Source organism: Poecilia reticulata, chromosome 6 (assembly GCF_904066995.2).
Source record: "Poecilia reticulata chromosome 6, P_reticulata-male-v2, whole genome shotgun sequence".
In the NCBI taxonomy this organism is placed as follows: domain Eukaryota; kingdom Metazoa; phylum Chordata; class Actinopteri; order Cyprinodontiformes; family Poeciliidae; genus Poecilia; species Poecilia reticulata.
This window is the reverse complement of record NC_088835.1, coordinates 12,760,458-12,782,939: the sequence shown is the minus strand read 5'-3', so window position 1 is coordinate 12,782,939 and position 22,482 is coordinate 12,760,458. Positions and strand designations below refer to the sequence as shown.

Sequence of the window (22,482 nt, the reverse complement as noted above, 5' to 3'; positions counted from 1 at the left end):
TGTTTTTAATCTCTATTAACAGAAGAATGAAGGAGGTGAAGGTGACTTTGTCAGATGTCAACAAGTAAAACTCCACACAAATCATTTTTAAAAAGTTGATATTCTGTATATATTTTTTTCAAATTACAGATTAAGTAAATATTTTTGATTTGTAGTTTATTAAGTAAAACTCGACTTTACCTTGTTTTTTTTTTCTCTTTAGGCTAGCAAAAAATGTAGTTGAGAAAGTAAACTTAACGTGAATCAACAGTGAAAACATTGACCACTGCTGCCTCAGTCCATGCAAAGATAGAAGCCCAAATGTGTGTTTGCAGAGTAATTTCGGCTCGTTAGAAGGGCGGCCTCGTGGCCATTAGCTGCCGTTTCCAGCTCTCCCCCGTTCCCTCCTTCTCTGCCTGTCGTTCCCTTCCTTGTTACTCACCCTTGCTCCTTCCTGTAACCCCTCCTCATAGCCCCTTTTTAAAAAAAATCCTGTTTCGGTTTCCACAACTTTTCCTTTCTGCATCAGAACGTCTTCGTCTTCATCTGGCTTTATTTCAGGCATGATTTTTCCATCCTTGATTTTCTGCTGTCAGATCGGTTTCCTTCCCAGCAGTATCTCCTCATCCCTCCTCCTCCTCCAACGTTCCAATTATGAGTTCAGCCCATTTTTGCCTGAACAAGGGCTCCTTAACAGCAGCACCTGAATCAACCCTGTGTTTTATCACTCACAGCACAGAACAGAAAACTCACACACGTCCACACTGCTCCTGCTAACACCTTAGCTTGTGTTTACACACAACCCGTCAGCACTCATATTTCCATAGACGACATTTTTGCCATGAAAGGACAATGAACAGAAAATGTTTAAGCTGCTCCAATCTTGCTCTGCACATTAGACCCTGGTGGACTTGTACTTTGGACTAAATATGTTCTTAAAGCATTGGTTCTTAAAAAAAAAAAAAAACGCCGTAAAAATCCTGCAGATAAAAACGGTAAACATGCTGCTTTTCTTAAATTAAGAAAGAAAAACTAGGCATTTGTTTGTTTGTTTTTTCATCTTAGTTGGGGAAACGGAAGTCTTTGGAGTTGTTTTTTTTTTTTTTTTTTTTTTTCTGAAAAACATTAATACAACACATTTCTCCTTCCCGGTTTTACATAAAACTTACATTTGGGTGACATGTTTGTCACTGCCCGCTTTAACTAACGCACAAAAACACTGAGAAGAGAAAAATGTCATTTCTATTAACTGATGTGTTAATATATTCCTGTTAAGTTTGGCTCTTCTTATTATACTAATGTAAATTTTTCTTCTTATTATACTAATGTAAATTTTTCTTGCAATATAAAATTAAACTCAATTAAGTTTATTTATGTGGCCCCAATTCATAAAAATTGTTGTCTCGAGGCACTTAGTAAAAAATAAAAAAAATCAGTTCAATCTCACAAATACTCCAATTAATCCCAGATATCAATCTGATTCAAATGTTCAATTAATTATTCAAAGTAGCTTAAAAAGTTTTCTGTCTAAACACAACAGATTGCATTCAGTCACTGACTTGCAGCAGAAAATTGCTTGCCTCATCTTTGACTTTAGAGCAATGCTTCATGTGGCGACGGTGGAGAGAAAAAAAACTCCCCTTTAACAGGAAGAAACCTCCACCAGAACCAGAACCAGGCTCAGTACAAGCAGCCGTCTGCCACAACCCACTGGGCGTTTGAGAAGAGACGGTTAGCTTCTTTGGAGAGAAATTTGAGAAACTGAGAAAACAAAAAGTCAGCAGTTGAAATCACAGCAAATAATACAAATGGAGAGTAGTAGAAGAAAAAAGTGAGTGAGTGATATCAACCCATCTGCCTGAGCCAATGGCAGCATAGCTAAAGGATAGTCTAACCCCATCTGGCCTCTTATTACGGCTTCATATGTAAAAACTGGGGAATCAAGTTTAAACGTTTTCTTCTTTATTTCTAAATTATCCACTAATTCTTGTCAGTGAAGCCCTGGATAATCTTAAAATGTTTGTCTAATGGATAAATATCTAGATTTCTAAAAGTACATCCAACCATCTGTCCGTCAGTTTGTCAGTTCATCCATTAATCATCCAGACAGTCGGTCCAGCTGTCTTTTTGTCCATCTGATTATCCATTCTCACACTCAGTGGGTTTTTTTCCGTTTTCCACACTTAAAGCTTCACTACTGTTGAAATTTCCACCATAAACTTTATTGGCATTTTAAAAACAGGCCAAAAGCTGAAATCCTCTTGAAATGTGAGTTGACTGTAAGACCGTTTTCTGCTACATTAGCATGAAGCACTAAGATGACTTGGTATTTTCTCAGGCAAACTCCATGACCTTATGCTTAAGACACTCCCAACCCACTTTTTCCCCCTTATAGTACATGATTTTTACCCCCTGCTGTATGCTCACATTAACAACTAGATTTAGTTTTATCCTTAGTAATTTTTTTTTCTCGTGAGTCCAAAGCACCAAAGCTACATTTTCACCTGTAGTCCTCCCACAATCCACGACACACTATCCTTATTTCACGTTTGTGCCAAATAGCTGCTTTTCCTCGCTTCCTCTCCCTCTTTTCCTCGCTTCCTCTCCCTCCCTTGTTTTCCCAGACTCCTTTTCTTTTCCTCCCTCCAGCTTTGCTCTGTCTGGAAGCCACAGAGGAGCTGAATGGTCAGAGCCAGGATGAAGTCATCATGTCTTTATATCATTATATTCTCCTTTTACCTTTTTTAGTCACAGAAAACCCATTCGGGTGGGGCTCGGGGCATAGATTGGCTGTCGATGGGAGCGACACACACTCACACACATAATCGCACACACACCCTTTAACCTTGTTTTGTGCCCAGTCTCACTCCTTACGCGGGCCCAGTCCTTTCCATCCCGACTCCCTCAGAGTTTCCATGACAGAGCTGCTTTAAGACGCTCAAAGTGACGCTGGCATTAGGTGGATAATACTCCACTTATGCCCGCCGAGGAAGGCATCAATATTTTAAGCCCAGCGTGAGGGAGAGACCTTTGAAGAAGCAGCAGATTTCATTTGGAGAAATTCTAGTTTGAGTTTTTGCCAGCTTGCATTCAGCCTCCAAAGGCTTGCACTGCAAAAAAAAAACCCACAAATCTTACCAAATATTTTTGGTCCAGTTTCTGGTGCAAATGTCTTGGTACACATGGGATAAGATAAAACTAATATACAAGTATTTTTTCAACAGAATATAACTTGTTTTAAGTCAACTATTACTTAACATTGATGATAAATGCCAGATTATTGCACTTGTAACAAGATGTTAACAAGGTGTTTATAAGTGGAATAATCTCCCAGTGGAACTAGTACTTTTTCATCTATATTAAGGAAATATTGACTTAAAACAAGCTCCTATTTAATTTTTATTATTGCTGAAAAGTTACTTTTGAGCTAGTTTTGTCTTATTTCAAGCATACTAAGATACTTGCACCAGAAACTAGACCAAAAATGCTTAGTAAGATTTGTGTTTTTTTGCAGTGTGCAAGGATTTCAGTGAATGTACTGCTGCCAAAAATGATCATTTATTTTAGGTTTTCTGCATAAATAAATTAATTAAGCTGTAATGGCATTCTTTCTGATTTCTGGTAAACTCTGCAGTGATGCTGGAGCTTCTTGTAACGTTCCCAACAAGCAAACGTTTGAGCCGCTTTCCCAGTCGAGTTAATATATTCTTGCTTGCCGGTGTGTGTGTGTGTGTGTGTGTGTGTGTGTGTGTGTGTGTGTGTGTGTGTGTGTGTGTGTGTGTGTGTGTGTGTGTGTGTGTGTGTGTGTGTGTGTGTGTGTGTGTGTGTGTGTGTGTGTGTTTATCCTCATATTAAAGCGTACACACTGACCGACTGTTTGCCACGGACAAATTTTCCACACTTTGCTACACACGCACACATCTTTTTTTTCTTTTTTCTTTTTTTCCTTTTAGGTGTGTGTGTGTGTGTGTGTGTGTGTGTGTGTGTGTGTGTGCGCAGCCTGAGTAAACCCCACAGTGGTTTCCAAGCCCACGGTGAATAAAGGTGCCTTTTGTGAGACTTTGGGTGGGTGGGGCTGGAGAGGAGGTGGGGTGTCCAGTCTGGAACAGGCATGAATGTTCCCTCAGTTCGCTCAGACATCACACTTCCCTGCCTGGTTTCACAACAGCGCTAGAAAGAAGGAGGAGGAGGACCGGAGGGCTGGGTCGGTGGATGAGGAGGTGGTGTTGGTGAGGGTGAGAGGGTGTGTGTTTGAGGAGTCGAGCGGGAAGCTGAGTGGGCGGGGCTTGCATCCAGCCAGTGAGCTCATTGGAACAGCGTTGTTGTTTTATCCTCCTACCGAGCGTGTCACTTTTGGAAACCACTGGAGCCGCTGGCCGGCCAGCTCCCTCAGTCGCCCCTCGCTGCTGGAGCAGAGAGGAGCACCCCCGCCCCCCGCCCCACCATGCTGCCCCGCCAGCCCCTCTCTATCTTAAATACTTCACGCACACACTGGGCTTCAGGAGGTAGCAAGGTGAAAAGATCTGCTGCCCTTGGAAGAGCAGAACTGAGTAGGTTTTTTTTTCCCTCATCTTTTCCCTTCCTTGCTTGACTTTTTTTTTATGTTTCACACAAACAGCATCAGGAAAGCAGAATACCGACACAGAGTGATGCAAGGCTGAGAAGAAACATGCAGCATGTGGGAGACGAGAGACAGAAAGATGTCCTAACTGGATTTGTCTTGTCTCTCCTCAGCCGTCCGGTGCTCCGGTGGAAAATGACCCCCTGGGCCCGCTGCCTCCTGGATGGGGTAAGTTCGCCTGACTTTCTCGTATGCACACAGATCATTATTATTCTCCAGGTGCCGTTATGTCGTCATCCGTTTAGGGCTGCACGATATCTTCAGGCTTCCTTTGAAGTCTTGGAATTGGGTTTAAAAAGTTTCAGAGTCTGGAACTAGATTGAGGAAGGAAGACGTTTATTTCTGAATCCCTCGTCTAATTGATGAGCATTGACTGATTAAATGCTTTAAACATTGATTGAGCATCAAATTAATTTGATTCAACAAATCGTCTAATTTACAGGGAATAATATCGAAGTCATACAGAAATTAAATCTGTAGTTAATGTTTGCACTTTATACGTCTCAGCTTTATATATTTTTCTATCAGTTTGTCCATTTGCTATGAAAGCAGTGAAATGGTTGCTCACCCCAACGATGTAAATGATTTCTACTCTAATATTCACAATATTGCTTGAAAAATCGAGAAAATGGAGTCTGGTAAAGGTGTGGATGTTTTTTGTTTTTTTTAATGGGACCCTGCTTGTCCTATTGAGAAGGTCGATGCAACTTCAATCTGTGCAACGATGAAAACACAAAATATTTCTTCAAGGCAAAATGTGATTGGCTGCCATCTTCCAGGTTCCATTAAAACTCTGCTTCCCAATATTTTATGCCACTTGTTAGATGGACTTTTGCTGACATGGCGTCTAGATCTGAGCGAATAAATCAGATGATGATGATGATGATGAAGAAGAAGGGTTGTTGCAAAATTTGACATCAGTTATCTTACCTCAAGTAGAAATATATTTTTCTTGACTCACTTATTTAAATTGAAAGCTGGCAGTGCTCTCCTGGCTCGTCAACAGTGAATCACCATTTATTTTGCGTCGAAATAAATGTAAGGGGTTTCTAATGTAGCTTTAGTTCCTGCTTTCAAAATAAAAGCATAACGGATCACTACCTGGTAAAGCGTCTGCAGAGGATCAGAGAAACTAGAGCGATGTTATCGGTAAACTCTGCAGCGACGATATCGATTAGTATTTTCCTCAGTCTTTCATCGTTGCGACGTCCTCTCCACTATCCCTGAGCTTTTAGGATCTATCATTTACGGCCACGCACAAGCACAACCGAGCACATTAGTGGTCAGCAGAGTTTTAAATCTTGCTACTAAATATCCCGTCAAAGCGGTGTTGTTTGATCCAGGATGGTTTTAATGGGTTACGTTGTGCAGCAGAGCATTATGTTTGTTTGTTCAAGCACTTTTTATTTGGGTTTTCTGAATAAATTCAAAGAATCGTTTTGTTTTTCACAAGCACAAGGTCAATTGTCATTAATCCACATTTTTCGTCCTTTCTTTGCCGTCATCACAATGTCACGAGCTTATTGAACTCTGAACTCCAAGGTCACTTGGACCAGCTGTGATGGTAAAAGTGCATCCATGAGGCCATGTCTTTGACTAGCAGAGCTTTAGCGCTTGGCTTTTGAGACGTAGTTGCCTGGCAAATATTGCATCTCGCCAGTGTTTTACAATTGTGATTTGATATATCGTGCAGCTCTACAACGCATTAAGCGTATTTTGCTTTTGCCAACCTCAGAGCAGTTTTTAGTGGTATTAGGCCTTCATGAAACAACAGAAGGAATGTTCTCCCTTTGGTTGTGTCCAGCGGGACGCTGTTGCCGCGAGCGAACCGGTCATTAATTGGCAGATTTACGTCTCCACTCGAGCGATTCTGATCTCTGCTCCGTTGAAGAAAGTCTCTCCTGGTTTCTATTTGTTGCTCCGCTCGTTTATCACTGTAAGGACTCCCTTTGCTCTAAAGGTCTACAAATTACAGGGACCGTGTTATTGATGGGACCCTTCATCATCCAACATTTTCCCAACAGAGTAATGTAATGGGATCCATGCAGACTCCCCTCGTCGCACACATTCATTCATAAACGAACGCCGCTGGCAGCTCCGCGTCCGCCAGCGTTCTCACAGCCGCGTTCTCTCCAGAAATGCTCCCTCTCCTCTGCCCATGATGCCTTTTCAACATGTTGCGGTACCTCAAGACGAAAACCTCAATTATATCATTGGCTCAGCTTCGCCTCTCTGGCGCGCTTTCTTTCTTTCTTGCTCTTTTTTTTTTCTGTCAACTGCGGTCTCTTCCCTCTAGTTTTCTTTTTTCTCTTTTGTTTGAGGCTCAGATTTGGAAAGAGAAAGATGGGAGAAAAGATGATGAAGGAGAAAAAGTGAAGGGAGCTCTGACTGGATGATGAAGGGGGGTGGAGAGAGGAAAGCAGAACGCTAGCAGGAGCTGCAATGTGAGCACTACTGTTTCTGGGCCCTCCACTTACTGCTGGTAATGAGAAAAAGATGTTAGAGCAGCGGAGGGAGGAGGATGGGGCACCGGCTTAACTTTCATGGCACAGACACACTTTCGCATGAAAGAAGAAAACTTTGACTGAAGTTTGCTTCTGTAAAACTTTATTAACCACCAGAAACTAACCTCCGTGTATTCACATCAAGTCATGGTGAAATGCCACCCAGACCTGCCATTTTTAACCCAGAGTGCTGATAATTTTCCTCTTCTCTTCATCCCAAAAGGTGGTTCCTCTGATTTAGGTGTGAGCGACATGAGCAATACTTTATGGTGCTACGGTGACAACGATGAAAGCAACAATAAAAGCTTTTTGTTTCTTTTTTTTAAGGTAACTGAGGGGCTTTGCACAGCAGTCAAAGCCCGAAAATTTGTAATAAGCTTCTTCAGGACATTAAGAAGTGTGATTTACATCACTAAAATGCTCACAGTAACGGCATTTAATTATATTTTCTAATTTATTGATATTTATTGACACCTTTGTTGCACAAACTCCATAAATAAATAATAAATAAAAATCCTAACAGTACTGACATTTTTTGCCGTTTTTAAACATTAATTGGAGCGATAACTCAAATCTTATGGCGATGCAAAGTTCACCACGATAAACGATGTACAATACGATAAATGCCCCCTCTGATTTCGTCACAATATTCATGCTCCTTCTGTCCCGCTTGTGTTCGCAGAGAAACGTCAGGACAATGGCCGGGTGTACTTCGTCAACCACAACACCAGGACAACTCAGTGGGACGATCCTCGGACCCAAGGGTGAGACCGCCGAGCTCCAGATTCAACACCAGTGTGTCTGAGCATGTGTGTCTGCCTGCTTGTTAGGTGGCGCCTTGCTTTGAGTGTTTGCTCAGACACAAGGAGATGTGAACATCACACTGCTGTGAGACGGTTTTACGAATTATGACAGAAACGGATGTTGAAGTGTTTACCGGGAACCGGAACGGCGTCGGGTCTTTACACAAGGTTTATTGAAAACTACAAACAGACTAAAGTGTTTATGAAGCCATTTTCAGAGTTTATCACAACACAATCGATCATGTTGCTGATGTCATTTTATCTTCATTTAGCTGGAGTTTTTAAATTATTTTTGCTTCATGTCACTCATAATTAAACTTTCATGATATTTTCACTCATTTACGATTTTGCTAAGTTCAGACAATTTGCCTCTTCATATGGAAAACACCTTTTACTCGGCTTCCATGCCTGTGTTCTTTAAATATAAATTTATATGTTTTAATTTAAAACAGTGGCTAATTTATTTATTTTTTCTGAAAGCACATAAGCATCCTTCATATTTACTGGTTGCATGAAAACCTTAAAGTTAAACCGTTCACTGTGCACCCACACCCTGAAATTATTTCTGTTAACGCATCCAGGATCAAGTTCTCTTGTCTTTCCTATTTTGATGAATTGCTAATTAAAACGGACCTGCTGCTGTGATCAAAACCTGGTGGAATCAGTCTAATATGGTAATCAGATCAGATTTTTGTTGTTGTGGTTTTTGAAGTGAAGACTCCCCAAACTGTGGCATTATGTAATCAGATTTTAACCAGACATAAATATTTATCACACTTCCACCTCAAAACTTCACTTATATTTTGGCATCTATTCAGGGACTCCTGACCAGTAGAAACACTTTTTTCCCTGAGGAAAAAGAAAAGAAAAACAAAGAACGAACCAGGCAGCTAGCATGGTTCTTATAAAAAGCTCTTGCAGTGGAAATGTATTATTTTATAGGGATTATTCAGGAAGCCAATAAATGTGGCCTCTGTGATTAAAAAAAAACAAAACAAAAAAACTTTTGAATAATTGTGCTTAAAAATTATAGATTAAAAACGTCTTAATTTTTCAGTGAGATTTTGCTATTGGGTATTTTTCTATATGTGGAAGGTGCTGTATTTATTTATTTATCTATTTGACTCTACCACAAATAAGGCATGCACGGTTAAGCTTTTTTTTTTTTTTTCTCTAAGCTGATCTCCAGTACTTTCAAACTTAGACATTTTGCCACATCGTGGCTCATCTTATTACTTTTAGCACCCTGGCTTTTTATCAGCACAGGTTGGCAGGGGGGATTGTGTTAGCTTCGCCCCCCCAGACGGGGCCCCTCGGCTCGGGAACGTGCTCACTGCCCCTCTCCCTGTTGCAGGATGATCAAGGAGCACGCCCTGCCCCCTGGCTGGGAGATGAAGTACACCGCAGAGGGAGTGCGGTATTTTGTGGACCACAACTCTCGCACCACCACCTTTAAAGACCCCAGACCCGGCTTTGAGTCAGGGTAACTATTGTCTCTCCCCCTCGAACCTGCCACAGACCGAGACAGAGAGAAACAATCAGATTTCTATTTGTGTTCAAATACTTTGATTCTTGCACAGTAATTTTGCCTTGGTCTGGCATACAGTGTTAATTTCCACATAACAGGGTCAAAATGTCTCTAAATCTGAACTACATTTTATTCTTTTTGATTTTTGATTTTTTTTTTTTTTATCAACTTGTTTTCTTAACTCCACGCCTTTCATTTCTTCGTCTGTGATTTGCATTTCCTTTTGTCGTAGCCGTTAAATTAAGAGATGACATTAAATCGCAGCAACATGCTCATTCGGACACACAAACTGTAAATCTCTTTATTGCAGCGGCTTGAAATCTCGCAGCCAGAGTCGGGCCGCGCGGCCTTGCGCCGCAGACTGCCCTGGCATCCATGTGGCTGTTTGTGCTTTTCTGTGTGTCCTCTCAGTTTTGCTTATGTGGCCGCTGCTGTATACGGCACGTGTTTGTGGAGAAAGCTGCATGAATCTGCTCCCCCTGGTGATGTTTGCTCTTATTTTTAGTCCGGTGGCTTCGGAGCGGTCCAGAAAGACACTTTTAGACAGTTTTCTTGCTCTGGATCCTGCAGCGGCGCAGGTTCGCACGGACGGCGCTCTACCGCTGCGGTCTCCGTTTCCGAACCCAGACTGAGAAGTGCCTGGCAGCTCAGCGAGCCCCACACATTTCGCCTCCTCCCCTGTTTTTTTTTTTTTTTTTACTTTCTTTCTCACTGCATCTTGGCCTTTTTTGCTGCTGACAAAGCAGAAATCCTGTGTGTGTGTGCATGTGTGTGTGCAGAGAGCTAACACCAACACAGCTGCAGCCCTAAGCTTACCTTTCTCTGCGAGACCCAGACGTTGTTCTGCAGCAGAATGGATGCTGTAAATACAATATTACTTGCTCCCTGGAACATCAGCTTCTTCATTTTTCTATTTTTTATTTTCGTTTTATTTTGCTTTCCTTAGAATAATTTAAAACCGACCAATTTATGTCTGTTTCCATGTTTGTGTTCAGGTCCAGGCAGGGCGGCTCGCCTGGCGCTTATGATCGCAGCTTCAGGTGGAAATACCACCAGTTCCGTTTCCTGTGTCATGTAAGTGTTAAACGAAGTCTGCAGGTTCAATAAAATACTCAGTTCAGCTTTAACCGCTTTGATCTTCTCGGTCCAGTCTCTAAAAGAAAGGAAACAATCCTCTCACTGCAGCTGCCCAGCGTTCCTATGCAACCTGGAAATGTTTATAGTGATTTGAGTTTCTCAAGGTCTGGGTAAATACAGAGAAAAAAACTGTTGCATCCATCAGTCAGACCATCCATTCACTCGTCTTTCATAGGCTGCATATTTAAATACATACCTTATGTGAAAATACACGTCATAAATTCTTAGTGTTTTGTTTTACCTTTATAATTGACTAAAAAGAACTGAGGATTTTGGACTCAAAATGTTTGACATCTTTGCCAGAAAGTGTAACCCATAATTTGGGTGTACACGCATTCATTATTCAAAATTAGCATTTGTAGCAAGACAATCTTCAATATCAAATGCATATTTTCTTAACGCAGATATCTAAAGCTCATAAAGTGTTTACAGCAGCTTAATAACGGGGTGATAATTGAACATTTAGGGTAAAAATGCCTTTCAGTCCCACATGAAGTTTACCCAAATAGCTCTAAGCGCTCAACCGTCCAGAGAGAAACGTTCAACTTCCAGGACGTAGCTGTCCCCGTCAGCTGAAACTGCTAAGCTGTGACAGGGTTTCCAGGAATGTCCTGTGTGCCAAAACAATTGTGCAAACAGTCCTAATATTCCTGGCATTTGTTGTCTCTGTGCAGTCCAACGCCTTGCCCAGCCATGTGAAGATCTCCGTGTCCAGACAAACACTGTTTGAAGATTCGTTCCAGCAGGTCAGACACACACAGCACTCAGTACATTTTCTCTGCAGCAGTGTGGCAACACGGATTAAAATTACCCTGTTGGATAACACGTCCATTCAGTCTTGTGTTTTCTGAATAAATGATGTTTATATTTGGTGATATACAGCGTTTTGTTTATGCACACCTTTCCCCTTTTCATTTAGACTTAAAGTCAAAACAATTAAAATCTCTTTACCCAAACACTTTAGTTCTGAATTCTGCATTAAAAGCTAATGAATGATTCTTCGTCAGATCATGAACGTGAAGCCGTATGACCTTCGGCGCCGGCTCTACATCATCATGAGAGGAGAGGAAGGTCTGGACTACGGCGGGATTGCCAGGTGAGCGTCAAACCGCCATCTTCCTGTCACACTCTGGTTTTGTTTCTGGGCTTCTTTTTTGACCTGTTCAGCTCTTTTTGTTCTAGTGATGTTGGTGATGGTGTGTTGTTTTTCTGTCTTTGCTGCTGTTCAATCTCTGACCTCATTCTTTGGATCAAAGCAGAAGCTGTGATGATAACAAGACAAGGCACAAAAGAGATGAGGCTCATTCAATATTTATTACAAATGTCTTTTGATAGTTGATTGGATATAAAACTGCAGGGTTTCCCCCAGAAAACTTGCTAAGCCTGGTGGTGCTAAGGCAGTCATTCATCCAGCGGCCCATCGTGTTTTTGAGTTAAAAAATGTTTAAACTAGACAGGAAATATGAAAATATCACTTGATAATCATGTGTTATTGAAAGATTGGAAGATTTATACCTGAACACCAACTATAAAGTCTTAAAAAATGCAAACATTTTAAAAAGACTTAAATAAATAATACTTATAAGCCTGGTGACCCTCCAGGCTTATATTACACTGGGGGAAATACTGAAAATGGAAGAATGAATAAATATGTTAACATAGTATACTGCAATAAATTACCTAAACCTAAACAATTATTTTGGGATTAGTTAATGTCGTATTTTTGTCGCTTTACTCCCTCCTAAAGTGTGGACGCGTGGAGCGGACTGTTCTCTAACATTTCAAGGAAAATAAAATTCTAATTATTTATTATCTACCCAGAAATTGTTTTGTTTTTGTTTCATTGATGTTTAACCTTCCTGTCAATCATCACTTCTGGGAACTCAGGGAACTTTACATATATTTGAGTAAAATTTACGGTTTGACCTGCAGCTCACAATTTTGAGCTACAGCAAGCCACAGCGTCCAAAACCTGACATAGTGGAGTGTTGAGTTCAGGAGGGTAAAATGAGAGAGAAGTGTGGCTGGATGGCTGTGCTGGTGGAGGAGTGATGCTTTGTTCTTGTTCTGCAGCCACTGGACCTTCGAGATAATCATGGCAAATTATTTATGCAAAATAAAAATAACACAAACATTTCTATACCAAAGATGATTTTGTTAAATTATTTTTCCTCAATCAAATTCGGCATTGTATTCCAATTTTTATTTAAGATTTCTGCTTATTTTTATTCCATGAAACTGAGTTCTGAAGCTGCATCAAGTCGAAACATTAGAGTTTTAGGCCTGGTGTGTCTGATGTAAATGTTGTTGAAGCCATGTAACATGCTCTCCTCCTCCTCCAACATTTCTGCCCTCCCTCCCTCATCCCTTTCATCCTCGCCACACCTCGCTCTGCTGTCCTCCGACTCTCTGTAACATGTTGGCATTTTTTTCTGTTTGCCGTGTTTTGTTTTTTTTCCTCATTTTGTTTCTGTTTGGTTTCGCATTGTGTCTCTGTCTCCGGTGTCACGTCAGTGGTTTTACCCTATGGTAGGTGACATCATGCTGTTCTACCACAGGGTAGAACCACGGACGGGATGTTGGGAGGTGTCTGCGTCCAACCGTCCGTCCGTTCATACGTCTACTCCACCCGATGTGTGCTGAAACGGGTGAATCGTGGGAGCGCTTGGTGCTGCAGCTGGTGGAGGGCCTTCATTCTCTCTAACATGCATCCCTCCTCATTATCCTGTTTTTTTTGGTGTGTTTTTTTAAGTCCACCATTTTTAATGTTGTGTGTTTTGTTCTCATGTTGTTGTTTTTTTTAATGCTAAGTTCTGATTAAAGCACAGATTTTTGTTAACGACAGTATTTTAAATTAGATTTCAGTAACGCAAAATAACATCTTGGTGGTGGCTTTGGGGTCATAAGACATAAACCTTAGCTTTGCTTTCCCCCCAATTGATCACAAGTTTGGTTCCTTTTAGAGCAAAGCAAGAAACGGCATAGTTCCATAATTTTCTTAGCCTTTATTAAAAAGCTTGGAACATAATTACTAAGATAATTCCACTGGTTTTAATTGAAAACAGAAAGGGCAACTCCTGTTGCTTCTGCTGCTATAATGTCACATATTATAATCATCATATTCCAGGAACATCTGCATGAGCAAAGAGCAGCTGTTCACCAAATAAATACCAACTCAACATTGTATCCGAGTTGCATGATTGACTCTATTATGTAAAACCTTATAAAGGCTGGCTGGGTAAGTGTAGCAGTAATTTAAAATGCATCAAAAGATTTATGCATCAAGACATGTTATCTGATTTTTAATCGGCTAAAAGTGCATCAAGGAAGAAAATGGTGAATAATCTTGTTTTTTATGCATGTAATAAAAAGAATCTCATTTTCTATTATTTTTATATATATTTGAAAAAAATTGGGGAAAATGGCCACTTGACTGATGAATCTTTATTTTTTGTATTAATTATAGTTCTAAATTAAACTACGCAAGTTCAGAATATTACACCTTTTCTGCACCAATTCTGTTATTTGTACAGAGATACTGGAAATGGAAACCAGCAGGCATTATCCAGCTTATCCTCTCCAGTTGTTAACCAGCTGGATTTATTATAATTAATACTAAACCTAGTCTGGGTTGCTCCTTGCCAGTATTTGTTTCTAAGCAAGAAGAGATATAAAGCACAAAACAGGACTGTTTTTTTTATTTTTTTATATTTCATCAGGTTTGTTTAAAAAAAATAAAAAATAAAGCTCAGTTTAAATCTTTTGCTGCCATTTTTTGTGTCGGTGGTGCTAAAACGTGTCTTAAGCTAACGTTGGTTTTGCTATGCTCTCGGTGACTGAAGTTTCTCTGTGTCTGCTTGGTGTAAAACAAAAAGCTTCTCTTGCTAAATTACAGGCTAATGGAGTGATTTCTGTCGTTGATGACCTTTGTCCTCTGGCCCTGCAGGGAGTGGTTCTTCCTGCTGTCCCATGAAGTCCTGAACCCCATGTACTGCCTGTTTGAATACGCCGGAAAGAACAACTACTGTCTCCAGATAAACCCGGCCTCCTCCATCAACCCTGACCATCTCACGTACTTCCGATTCATCGGTCGCTTCATCGCCATGGTGAGCCTCGCCTCGTAAATATCTTTGCTTTGAGTCGCTCTTTAAGCAAAGTTCCTGCCGTCGTTTCTGCACCTTCATGCTTATTTGCAAGTCCTGTCGTTAGTTCCTCATGCTTCCATAAGATCAACTCTGCGTCTTTGATGCGTTTTCGGTTTTCTGCCATGAACAGAAAGGGGCCGTCCCCAAACTGTTCCCACAAAGTTGGGAGCATGAAATGGTCCAAGATGTCTTGGCACATGGAAGCATGAAGAGGTCTTTTACTGGAACGAAGGGGCCGATTTGAGCAGGCCGTGGAAACTGTTCTTAAACTAATCTGAAAGCCCCGCGATGTTTGGAGGTCTGCAGCTGCTGACGATGCAGAAAGTCGAGCTCTAAGCACCTCGACATCTTTGTGATTTGACGTAGCGTAGCACTTTGTATTTAAATCTATTCACCTCCGTTTTGTTTTAACCATCTGTAGAATATTTAGCAGTGGACTGCATTTTATACACCTGTGGCTGGAACTCGATGGTTGAATTAATACTTTTGGCAATATAGTTTCTAACTGTAGTTGTTAAAGTAATTAACTTTGTTACTAAAGGTTCATAGAAACCCAGCAGGGGCTTTTCTGTGTGGACTTTGCTTGTTCTCCCTTTGCATGCTTGGATCTTTAATACAGGTTTCATTATGTTGAAACTTTAGCACTATTTGTCAAAACTCAATATTTTCTCTTACACTAATCACAAAGGGGCATTGTATATGGGGTCTTCCTTATAAAGCCTTTGTGCCTGGAGAAGCCAGGCCTACGCTGAGTTCTTCTTCTCCGAGTTCAGAACATTTCCAGCTAAGTTTGTGGCCTGCATCGTGTCATCTAATGACACAAGAGTATGGACACATCTCCAGCTCTCGCAGCGTAAAGCGAAAAGCTGAAGGTTTCTCTTTGGGATCGACTCCAAACGCTTTGGGTGCCCAAACCCTCCACCCTCCTGCCAGCTCTCGCCCACACCATGAGCTCACTGCTTCAACCAGCCCACACCCGCCACCAGCTGCCTATATTTAGAGCACAAATTCACTTTGTTGACTTCTTTTTCTCCTAAAGTCAATTTTCTCCATCTACCGAGCCGGTGCAGTCCTCCGTTTTCATTTTGTAAATTTCCACAGCCACCTTCTGCCTGAAAACCCCCTTAGCTGTGAGACGAGCGCACGGTCGGCCCAGTCAGTAACGCAGAGCAGACTGTGACTGAGTCAGTCCTTGGACGTCTGTGTTATTGTTGGCATCGCGGCTCTCAACCCTCTGTGGTTTCTCTAACGCTAAACAGCTCAGTCTGTCTGATTCTCTGCAAACACACACAGACACCTAAGCAAAGATTAGGACTTGGATTAAAGCTCTTTAAGTTCTCACATTTGTATAAATCTTGTTTTTTTGGGGGGGGTTTTATGTGTACATGACATAAAAAGAAGGCAGCAGCTCTTCTGAGTCTGTAACAAATCGACCGTTTGAGTTACTCACCTTATGTGAGTGATTTTGGTAAATGGCTGCAACGATTATAGAAATAAAAGACCCGTTCATGATTCTTGTAAAGAAATAATGGCGGTTGAAACCTTTCTAACACCTAAATAGGCACCAGATAATCCCCCCGTGAGTCATCAGTACAAACACCTAATGATTGAGTTTTCAGTGACCTACTTTCAACCATGTGTCCATGAAATAACCATAAATTATCCCAGAATAGCGTGAGGGCAAAATTACGACTCTGTGCTTTATTTTGTCCTGGAGCCTGAACCTGATGAAATCAGAGGAGAAACGAATCAGAATCACCTTTTAGTTGGTGTGTGTTATTCTCTGACTTTAAATGGGCATTTCAAATAGGTGGTGGGTCAAAACTAATGCTAAATTAGTTACAAAGTGGCTTAAGGACAAACGGTTGTGAGAGGTTTGTGGAAGAATATTCATAAGTTTTGACCCAACTCACAAAGTTTAAAAGCAATGCTTCCTCATATAAAGGTAATTCATGTTGAACCTCTAGCTTTGAATTAAGCTTTTTAGAAAAATCTGCCTTTAATTATTCAGACACAGGACGACACAGGACAGAAATAATTTCAGGAATCCCAACCCAACTTGGTCTGATGCTTTCATGCAGTCGACATACATCTATTTATTTATAATTTTAACACTTTTACCACAAAGTGATGTCAGTTCCTGTCTAAAAACCATTGGTCTCATCCATTTGTGAGGCGCTGCTCTGTCCACCAGCAGTAAAAAAATGTTTCCTCTAAATCATTTGGATGTTTTTGTAGGATATCTATATATATATATATATATATATACACACACAAGTACATTAAAAAGCTTCATCCATGACTCAAGCACATCACCTGCTTGTTTGAGCTGCAGACAAACCTTTGAGTTTATTTTTGAGGGAATCTGAGCAGAGAGCTGCGGTGTGGTTTCTGATGCACGGCGTCCTCCCTGCAGGCGCTGTACCACGGGAAGTTCATCGACACCGGCTTCACGCTGCCGTTCTACAAGCGGATGCTGGACAAGAAGCCAACTCTGAAAGACCTGGAGTCCATAGATCCCGAGTTTTATAACTCCATCATGTGGGTTAAGTAAGTGAAGCCACTGCTCGTTTTTAGGTTTGGGTCGTAGCTGGTTTGAATCCTCTGAACTGAAGAAAATCGGAATGTTTTTCCAGACTTTTACATTTTTATTTAAATTAAGATTTCAACAGCATCTTGGTATGTTCTCTAAAAATAAAAAAATTAGCAAACATACTTTTAAACCGTTAAAATAGATTACTATTTATTATGAAACCATAATGTCAATTGATGAATAGAGATCAATGTTCAAAAAGAGTAAATTAATAGAAAAAAACTTCAGTATCATCCCTGAATGTGTTTACTATATTGTTAATATTTCTGTAGCTAAAGGGAGACATTATGTTTGTTAAAACAGTGGCTTGTGCTGCTCACTTTGTTTATAAACATTTTTATATATATATATATATATATATATATATATATATATATATATATATAATTTTTTTTTTAGGTTTCAGGTATTGTCATTTATATTCATGCATTTTTTTTTTTTTTTTTTAGATATTATTGATCTGTATTGGTAAAATCCAAAGTATTGTTTCAAAGATGGTTTCTATTGTATTTTCATAACATTTAAAATAGAGATGCGTGCGTGGCTCTAAAAATCAAACTTTTATCAAGACTTATCAAATACGCTACCTAAACGGCACATAAATATTGCCCATCAGTTTATAAGTTTTATAAATTTGAAATAAACATGGGATTTTAGTCCCTTAGGAGTTTTAAGTCTGCAACCAGAAACGGGCTATCAGATTATCTTAAAGTGTGTAAAAACGCAGCAGACGAGCAGGAGTTGATCTGATTTTTGATGCTGTAACACCTTTTGTGTTTTTCTTTGTCTCCAGAGAGAACAACCTGAAGGACTGTGGAGTGGAGCTGTATTTTGCACAAGACATGGAAATCCTCGGGAAGGTCTCCAGTCACGCGCTGAAGGACGGCGGAGAGGACGAGCTGGTCACAGAAGAAAACAAGGAGGAGTACATCAGGTGAGCTGTCGGACTTCACAGGAGAGGAATGAAGCCTCAGCAGACGTGAGAGAAACGGTGGAAGCCAGACCTTGAAAATGCAAAGATGTTTTGTCCCTGCAGCCTGCTGACAGACTGGAGGTTCACCCGCGGGGTGGAGGAGCAGACCAAGGCCTTCCTGGACGGCTTCAATGAGGTGGTTCCTCTGGAGTGGCTTCGCTACTTTGATGAGAAGGAGCTGGAGGTGAGGGAGGACCAGAGTCGGGCCTCTGAATTTCACCTGCTGCAAAGCAAACGCGACAATGTTCACAAAACGTCTCCATGTGTTTGGTGTCTTGTTAAATCCTTGGACTATTTTCCAATTATTTAACGAGGAAGGTGACTGTAAAATCTCCCAGGCTGAATAACGCAGGCATTCATCCTCCCACATCCCAACTCAAGATCTGTTTCCAGCTAACTTCAGAACTGTGTGCTTGTTAAATTACTTTACAGGGTTTCTACACAATTTCCATTTATTATCCCATAGTTTCCTGACTTTGTCAGACAAAAATAGACTACATTTGGTGTATAAGTAAATGTTTCTTTGGGTCATTTGGCAATTATAAATCTGAGTGAACAAAGCTCACATGTGGTGTTCCTCAAGGTTCCAGTCTCGGGGCCCCTTTTATGCAGTATTTACATTCTCCCACTGACATCGGATCATGGAGTAATGCAGCTTTTCTTACCATAAACATGCTGATGACACATAACTTTACATCAGCTACTCTGACCACGTTGTCCATGTTGTTTCGTTGCTTTTAGCTGATGCTCTGCGGCATGCAGGAGATCGATCTGGCCGACTGGCAGAAGAACACCATCTACAGACACTACACCAAGAACAGCAAGCAGATCCACTGGTTCTGGCAGGTAACGATGTCCAAAACGTACACACTTGCACAAACGTCGACGTGAGGCTTGGAATTAGCCAAGAATCTTCAGTAAAATGCTTTTATTGTGCGACTGACGTGCAGGTTGTGAAAGAGATGGACAATGAGAAGAGAATCCGTCTGCTGCAGTTCGTGACGGGAACCTGTCGGCTGCCGGTCGGAGGCTTCACCGAGCTCATAGGTACACCGGTTCACCGGGGTAAAAGGATGAGACGAGTAACACTGCGTTTAATCGGGATGAGGCGAACGCAGGGGGGAATGTTGTGTATGAAAAACTAAGTACACCCCAGAATCCAATAATTCTCAGAAGTAATTTTCTGTCTGACCTCATCAGTCTCTCGCTCTTTATAGCGATGCTTCAGTTTCATTGAAGCATCATGTGAAGGTCTCACGCTGTTTGAGATACTCCTGCTTTTCTAGACATTTCTCATTCGTTCAGCACTCCTGTATGATACTTTGCTCCTTAAATCCCATAGAAGCATCAAGCTTGTTTTCCACCCATACTTTTGTTTCTTCTGTGTTTACTGTGTGTTAGTCAGTAATGACAACGTTCCATCTGCTGACTAGTTATGATTGATAAGGTTGGATTTAAATAAAACTCAGAACCTCATTAGGACCAGATGATTTCTATCAGACAAAATAGTCACGGTAAAAATGTTGCTTTAATAAAACAGTGGAGTTTTCTTCTTTTTTTTTTTACAACCGTGTAAAACCTTGTAAAATCATGTAAAAAACAGTATCTCTGTTATTTATAGATGCTCTGAAGACAATAATGAGTTCCTTGAGTTTACTGTTATCTTTTTATGTTCATGAATTGGTAATTTAATCGGTGAAAAGGAAAAAATTTTAAACATTTCCATTTATGTTTCCAGATGAAAGTGTGATAAGTTTTGTGCTCTTCTTCGTCCCTGCAGGAAGTAACGGTCCCCAGAAGTTCTGCATCGACAGAGTGGGGAAGGAGACTTGGCTTCCAAGAAGCCACACATGGTGAGAAACAGACTGGTTGGTTGTTGCTAAAAAACCTCAAGTCTGTATGAAAAAAAACTTCTTGAAGCAGTGACTTTTTATAAAACGGGATTTGCTAAACAGATCGTCTTACTGATGAGGAACACATTTTTTATACGTTGAATGAGAACAATGCTGGATTGTCAAACAGAAGACATTAATGCATACAGCTGAAATTAGTTATTCAACCCACATGTTCTGGCCAAAGGCATAAACATGTGATTTATATAGCTCTACATGACTAATATCATAAGTCGTTTTCTCACGATAAACCCAGAGTTCATCGTGACACTTATTTTTATTGAAGCTTCAAAATTATTTAACTGTTTCAGCAGATATTAGAGCGTCCTTATGTGGCCTTGCTGTGAAAAGAAACCAGTTCATTCATTTATTCAACTGGTTGCATCTACCTTTTTTTAATCCCAACGGAGATTTTAAATGCGGTTCAGTTTTGACGATCATGATGGCTGCAGCCCTCTGTAGATTTTCAGATTTCTTTGGTATCAGAGAAAAGTCCAGTGCTTCCCAAACTTCAGCGTTCTCACAGACTGAGTGACATTTTCTCCCAGGATGTCCTGACACATGATTGACTGCAGGTTTCCAGTGTCAGGGAAAGCAAGGCAGCCCCAGATTCCCACTGAGTCACCACCATGCTTCACTGTAGGCATAACACTTAATCATTCCTCCTCCTGAAAATGTCCAGTTATGATCCAGGGCTCCACTGAGCAGAAGCCCAAAGCATCTTTGGCATTTTTTTATATCATGTTGGCTGCCTGGAGGTCTTAAGTTTTACTGAAAGTCTTTTGCAGTTGAAAGATTTTGCCCACTTCTTTCTATAGAAATCTGGTGGAACTTTGAACGTGTGAACTATGTGTCCTTTTCCGTTTTTGCGCAACTCGGGGATTTCATCTCTTAAGATTTAAAACGGTTCTTTTAAATCAACCACATTTACTCAACACCTTTTTGTTCATCTGAAGAGTTTTATTCTGGGGGTTGAATTATTTTTGAGACTGCAGTGGTACGATTTAAAGGTGCACTCATTTAAATCCTTGTATTTTAACATATTTTTGTATGTTTTGGTTTGTTGCAAGCACCTGAAAATCTTTTTGATTGAACTCTTTATATATCATGGTTGGTTGGTGGTTCTGTGTGTCAGAACCACCAATGTCTTCCCATCATCTTCCATGCAAGCAGTAGGAGGATGTCTTAACCTGGATGCATAACTTAGCTGATCTGTTTTCTGTTCTTTTCAGCTTCAACCGTCTGGATCTGCCGCCCTACAGGAGCCTGGAGCAGCTCAGAGAGAAGCTGCTGTTCGCCATCGAGGAGACGGAGGGATTCGGGCAGGAGTGAAGCCGTTAAAGCAATAAAATAGTTTCTTGTTTTTGTTATCGATCCTATTTTGCGTTTGTTAATCACAGGGCTGCAGTCTCACCAAGCCGCTCACTTGAAATCAGATGATGTCTGTCGACACAAAAAAAGTTGAAGTCGGAGCACAGTTGCTTCGAGAGCGAATATACACTTGTGTGTGTGTGTGTGTGTGTGTGTGTGTGTGTGTGTGTGTGTGTGTGTGTGTGTGTGTGTGTGTGTGTGTGTGTGTGTGCGTGGATGCTCACTTTATTGTAATTGCCTAAATTTGAAAAGAACGCGCCGGCGGCACCACTCTGAGCTTACAAACTGCACCAGAATCAGACGGCATTAGAGCTTTAATGCCGCTCCACAACCACAGCACAGTTAACCGCGAATGCAGCGTAACATATCTACCAGAGACGAACACTTTTAGCGTTTTAAAGAGAGGAACACATCCGGAAGGTTATCAGGAACTACTGCACCTCCTTTACAGAGGTTAGAGAGAGGAGATGTGATTTTATTTTTTATTTCTGTGTTAATTTTAAAAGTCTGCATTTTCTCTTGTACAGACCCTAAATAAATGAGACTTCAATCGTAAACAGAGTTGATTCATCCTTTGCAGATTTCTATAACTAGATAAGGACATTTGCTCTCGGTGATTGATTGTAAAGGTTGCTGACGCCTGGCTGCAGGTTTTGGGTGCAGAAAAACACAGAAATACTATTCCAGGAGGTTTTTCTATGTTTAATAATGTATGAGTTAATGGTATTTTTCTAGTAACTTTTAGGAAACAAAAGTTACATGAATGGAATCTTAATTTAATAGGAATAAAAGACATGTTACCTTCAACATGAAGATGACCTTTAACGGTGTATGAAAATAATAGATGCTTAATTATTGAGGAGACGCAGCACAGCCTCCTGACCCAGTGTACAGGCAGTACAACACATCTGAGTTTCTCCTTTGCCTGTTTTCCTT

At 40.7% G+C, this 22,482-nt stretch overlaps 1 protein-coding gene across 3 annotated transcripts in view; it reads left to right on the top strand.

Annotated features, from left to right (window-relative positions):
• wwp2 (WW domain containing E3 ubiquitin protein ligase 2) overlaps window positions 1–22,103 on the top strand; it is a 57,145-nt gene extending 35,042 nt beyond the window's left edge. For 2 of the 3 annotated variants that reach the window (XM_008411784.3, XM_008411785.3), the window contains exons 11-24: window positions 4,714–4,768; window positions 7,787–7,868; window positions 9,262–9,390; window positions 10,431–10,509; window positions 11,247–11,318; window positions 11,580–11,668; window positions 14,519–14,678; window positions 17,134–17,267; window positions 18,104–18,244; window positions 18,347–18,467; window positions 19,025–19,129; window positions 19,234–19,330; window positions 20,064–20,136; window positions 21,408–22,103. In XM_008411784.3, coding sequence (XP_008410006.1) covers window positions 4,714–4,768; window positions 7,787–7,868; window positions 9,262–9,390; window positions 10,431–10,509; window positions 11,247–11,318; window positions 11,580–11,668; window positions 14,519–14,678; window positions 17,134–17,267; window positions 18,104–18,244; window positions 18,347–18,467; window positions 19,025–19,129; window positions 19,234–19,330; window positions 20,064–20,136; window positions 21,408–21,507 — 1,437 coding nt within the window. In that variant the 3' untranslated portion in view covers window positions 21,508–22,103. The remainder of the gene's footprint in view (window positions 1–4,713; window positions 4,769–7,786; window positions 7,869–9,261; window positions 9,391–10,430; window positions 10,510–11,246; window positions 11,319–11,579; window positions 11,669–14,518; window positions 14,679–17,133; window positions 17,268–18,103; window positions 18,245–18,346; window positions 18,468–19,024; window positions 19,130–19,233; window positions 19,331–20,063; window positions 20,137–21,407) is intronic. The other variant, XM_008411788.3, reaches the window with a different exon arrangement.
• The last annotated feature ends 379 nt before the right edge of the window (window positions 22,104–22,482 follow it).